The sequence below is a fragment of the Oreochromis niloticus genome, linkage group LG2 (assembly GCF_001858045.2).
Source record: "Oreochromis niloticus isolate F11D_XX linkage group LG2, O_niloticus_UMD_NMBU, whole genome shotgun sequence".
Taxonomy (NCBI): Eukaryota; Metazoa; Chordata; class Actinopteri; order Cichliformes; family Cichlidae; genus Oreochromis; species Oreochromis niloticus.
Genome location: NC_031966.2, coordinates 25,744,365 through 25,749,327, shown reverse-complemented (window position 1 = coordinate 25,749,327; position 4,963 = coordinate 25,744,365). Strand labels below are relative to the sequence as shown.

Genomic DNA, 4,963 nt, shown 5'->3' with positions numbered 1-4,963 from the left:
GGCGTTGCAGTCATCACTGCTCGCTGTCGGGGGCCCGGTGTGTCGGCCGACGGAGGCAGCCCATCAAACATTGCCCTAGCATCGGTCGCAGCGGGCCGCCGCCACGGTGCGCTCGCGCCATCGGGACCCGTCGGAGGACTTACATGGCCGCTAGCTTCCTCTCTCTTCAATCGCCAGCTTCCCAGGCGGGTAATGTTCTCCTCGATAGCTTGCTCTAGCCTCCGAATGTCTCTCTCCATTCCGGCGAGGGTGAGCTATCCCACTTCTGACACCAATGTGGCGAGCTCAGGAAACGGAGGAGACAGAGGTTCCGTTCGGTCTTGCTACCCGCCGTGTTAGCCCGGGAGCACAGCCGTTTATTAAGAGTCTTTTGGAGAACACTGCCGCGAGCAACTGCTCAGCGCGGCAACCAAAACAACAACAACACAAAAAGGCGCTCTCTCACCGGAAAACACACACAGAGGGAGCGACGCCCGTCACCATGACAACATGACAACAAACAGAACTGTAAAACATAACATAAATGTCCATAACATCCCCGAACAGCCCTGACCCGCTACAATATATATATATATATATATATGTACTTACTGTACTGTATATACTTACTCCCGACTTACTGTGCATGCTTCAGTCACCCCTTGCATGGGAACAGGTAAAAGTGATGGAGTGTTATGTCAAACTACACACAAAAAAACCCACAATGTCAATAAATGTCACAGTACAAAAAGGGGTGTGACAAGGGGGTGCAGGACCACCACCTGTCTTTATTTGCTCTGCCCTTTTCTTGGTTGCTGTTATAAACAAACAAACAGATTATTCCAGGGTCTCTTGTCATAGACTAAAAGCAATATAAGTGATAAATATTACCATTCTGTGGAATATTCTTATATTTCACTTTTACTTTTTCCCATGTTCTAGTGGGTCCTGTTGTGGCTCTAATGTGAAAGAGGATATGATGTAATATAATATAATGTGGTATAATATAATATCACATGATATAATGTAATATCATGGATCACTTACGAGTTTGATTTGTCAGCAACTTTCTGCCAGCCCTCTCTCCTTGCTTTTGCAGCCTTTGCAGTGTTCCCCTGCGTTTTAATTAAACTCTGAAACTCCTGATATCCCTCAATCAAGAGTTCTTGCTCTGCTGCCGTGAAATACTGAGCGCGCTCCTTCGACATCTTCGCCGACCAATCACAGGGTTGCCGATCAATGTTTCTACTATCGATGCGTAGCCCCTTTTAAGCCACCCAGTGATCTCAGATTACTTCATCCAGCTATACTAATCGTCAACAACAGGTGTGTTCGAATAACCGGATTAGCGAGCTCAAAGTTAGCGCGATGATTTGATCTTGGATGTGTCATTTGATCTTGGATGTAGTAAGCGAGGTACGAAGAAAGGGCCCCTGGATGAGCTTCTGAGAACCGAACGATCCAAGATCACACGAAATCGTCAACAATCAAATCCAGCTAACTTACTTAGCGAGGTACGAAGAACGGACCCAAGGTCATCACACAGTTGAAGACAATGGCAATGAGCTAGGAGGTGAAGTAAAATTAAACATGAAACACAGAAGACAAATTATTAAAAAACTAAAGTGGGACATGAATAACAATAACTGCAGCAGGGAAATGCTTACACATGAATAAACTTAACATGGGAGGAGGACAAAGTGGAATACAGAGAGTAAAATCCTGAAGGGACTAATTAAATATATAAGTAAAAAGTATAAATAAAGTATAACTAGAGCAGGACTAAAGAATAAATGAAAATCATCTCAGGGGTCAAATTAATGAAATTCAGAATTAGAGGGAACATTCATGCTCCAAGAGAGAAACCATCCTTTGGTGTCATACCTTCATATTTCTAGAATATCATTTTTTTCAGCAACTGAAACCTGCTTAAAATCAACTGTCTTGTTTGTTTGTTTGATTTTGTCTTCTTTAGCCTCTACCTCTTGTTATGTATAGCAGGACTGTGTGTGACTGGCTGTGCTGTGCTGTTTGCATGTGCTAAATGTTGCTGCTGTGTTTCATTATGTTAAAGGACTAATTCAAGTGGAAAATTCTTGAATATTTTCCATTTCCCTGAGACATATTTTAGTAATGCTGATTATTTTGTACTGATGTGCAATATCAAGCAATTTTCTTTAAAAATACTACAAATGATATGAAAGTCTGATGAGTTTGTAGTCAAAATTATATTCAAATTCAATCACTACTGCAATAATTCAAAAGAGAATCTCATAGATTGTAAGTAAAGATGGAAACAACTGATTGTATGGATGATTTTTATTTTTTATATTTTGCATTACCAGCACTGGTCCACAAGATAGCACTATTGGTGTAGCATATGAACGGTTACAGCCCTTAAACAGAAAGCACACACTTGATTTTTAATCCTTTCCTGCTGTTTGGGTCAAATTTGACCCATTTTCAATTTTAACAGATGTAAAACAACTGAAAATCTTTTCTTTTAGTCACAGGAATTTGATGACTGAAGTGACTGAAAATCCACAAAACCAAAACATGAAAAAATAAATATATACATATATATACTGCTGTAAAGATGCTTCAAATTTTTATATACCGTGGCTGTTCAGAATCTAATTTGACCCATACATACTTCATACTGAATATTAAATCCACCAGCGTGGGTCAAAACAAGGTAAATGTTGGTTTTCGGGAATACTGAAATTGTGAAACTGCACATATCACGTCTGCATGTTTTTTTTATGGGACAGGCCTGTCAGAACTCTGTTGCAATGCAAGTGCTCTAACTGCAAGTCACATTTTTTTAACCATATATTAATACACTCCAAAAATAATTCTGCCCAGAAATACAGACTTTAACTCATTTATTTACATATAGGTTTCCCCGTTTAATGTTACTACATAAATAAAATGTAATATGTTACATTTAATGTAATATGAAATTTACTTGATTACTATGCACTCAGTTTATACCAAGCACATATTTCTTAATGGTTAATTATTTGAGTAAACAAATCTTTAACTTTATATATTTTGGTTACGTTTTGCTTAATTGTTACTTTTAAGGATGAAGACTCTTTTATTTTTGAGTGTACAGTGTTTTCTTCTGTACAAATCAAACACTTTATCCACTTCATGTAATTTAGAACCATGAGTTTACCTAATACGCATGTCTTTGGACGATGGGAGGACGCTGGAGTACCCAGAGAAAACCCACCCAGGCACTGGGAGGAGCTGCCAACTCCACACAGAAAGACCCCAGCTGAGGTTCAAACTGTGAAACCTCTTACTGTAAGAGGAAAGTCTTAATCATTAGTCTTAATCATTCTACCACTGTGCCATGTGTGTGTGGCACAGTGTGGAAAACACATGTGCACGTCCCACACATGCAAGACTGTTTTGAATGCGCAGACTGTTTTTGCAATAATGCAGTACTTTGTAATGTTTTGTGTTCGAGGTGTTTATTAATGTTGAATTAATAATTATAGAGGATAGCTGCACATATACTACTCTCCTCTTGCTCGCTGACCTCTGATACAGTAATTAATGATTAATCATCAGTTTATTAACGTCAACTAGGCTATTTATACATTCTAAGGAGATCAGTAGTTCAAATGTCTGTATAGACACAAAAGCCCACTTGCATGAAATATGAGGAAACAATTTGTAAGAGTTAGAAATTTTATTAAAAAAATATCAAAAGATAGAAAGAGGCATTCGTCTATTTACAAAAACACAGTAGAATAAAAACAGGATACAAAAGAGTGGAGATAAAATAAAAGCATGTATAAAAAAATTAAATAAAAAAAACTACAATCATTTCATGTCCATGTTTGTTTTTTTTGTTTTTGTCAAAGTGACTTTGTTGAGGGTTCAGAGGTCGTATGAGGTGCTTTTTCTTTCAGGCAGCTTAAAAGACAATCACATGGCAGCTGTGGAGGGTTCCACTGGGGAGGAAGTGGTCTTCTGCTTTTTATCCCTAAATTGACAAAAAAACAAACAAACAGTGCACTCATTAGAAAAAAAATGTCATTTATTACTTTATTTTTATAAACTGAAGCGATTCACTAAAAATCTAACATTATTATTTAGATAATCAGTGTACTGGATGTAAAACTTGGATAAGTGTGGTGAAGTCTACTCACATGATGTTAGTCACGAGTCTTTTCACGTTTTTCAGCTCGGGGTTCAAGCAATAGCGGAGACCACTGTTGAAGGTAACGCTGTTGAAATGGAAAATAGAGGTAAGTTCAATAGAAATGGAAAAGCTAAGAATGCACTGACACATATAAACAAGCTCTTTAAATACACTGATCCTACAAGTATTTTTCAAAGATCATTATCTACCTTAAAAAGGCATTTTTAGTTAGGATGCATCTAATTTGCACTGTCATGCAATTTCTTGTGTAATCGTTTATTTGAGCTTAGCGAATCTTCATGTTGAATTTATCAAAAGTAATAATGAAAAATAATCAATAAAAAAAACTTACAGAATCTCCACTTTGTTGCAGAATATGGTTGCTGGGTAGATCTGTACGTCCTTTATTTCAGACTTCACGCCGATACGATTCCTGACACGGTGACACAGACACTGTTGTCCTGCTTGTTTGACTAGAAAAGAAGGCAATGAAAAAGAAATTAATATCCAACATGCAGAAATTCAAGTTTGGGTAATTTCAACCAAAAATCTAAATCATGTAAAAGGATAAAGAAATAAAGAAACTTACGTTGGGCCTGGGAGATGCAGACCATGACAGCCAGGAGCAGAAACACTTTGATGAGGGTGGACATTGTTGTTTTCAAGATGACACCGGTGCTGAAAACGTGCAGCAAAGATAATAATGCAGCCAGAGAAAGACTAGCAACAATTAAAGACTGATTGTTGACAGGAGTGCTGTGAGGATTCGACTCAGAGTGGGCTCTTAAATACTTTTACTTTGGCTGCATACGTAATCTTTCCTGT

The 4,963-nt window shown here is 38.0% G+C and overlaps 1 protein-coding gene across 2 annotated transcripts; it reads right to left on the bottom strand.

The window, feature by feature from the left end:
- Nucleotides 1-3,845: 3,845 nt before the first annotated feature.
- LOC100708387 (C-X-C motif chemokine 10) lies at nucleotides 3,846-4,963 on the bottom strand. Of its 2 annotated transcripts, none has more exons than XM_019367023.2 (4): nucleotides 4,728-4,963; nucleotides 4,491-4,611; nucleotides 4,146-4,223; nucleotides 3,846-3,979 (listed from the first exon to the last, which is right to left on the bottom strand). In XM_019367023.2, exons 1-4 carry the CDS (start codon nucleotides 4,789-4,791, stop codon nucleotides 3,922-3,924), a joined length of 321 nt encoding a protein of 106 aa, XP_019222568.1. In that variant the 5' UTR covers nucleotides 4,792-4,963; the 3' UTR covers nucleotides 3,846-3,921. The 2 variants fall into 2 exon arrangements, with proteins under 2 accessions (XP_019222568.1, XP_025752777.1); XM_025896992.1 differs by having other exon boundaries at nucleotides 4,491-4,599; nucleotides 4,728-4,961.

Coding starts and splice junctions, on each gene's coding strand:
- LOC100708387 (XM_019367023.2), bottom strand. CDS start 4,791: ATGTCCACCCTCATCAAAGTGTTTCTGCTCCTGGCTGTCATGGTCTGC. Junction 4,612..4,727: donor CTGCATCTCCCAGGCCCAAC/GTAAGTTTCTTT, acceptor CTTCTTTTCTAG/TCAAACAAGCAGGACAACAG. Junction 4,224..4,490: donor TGCAACAAAGTGGAGATTCT/GTAAGTTTTTTT, acceptor CCATTTCAACAG/CGTTACCTTCAACAGTGGTC.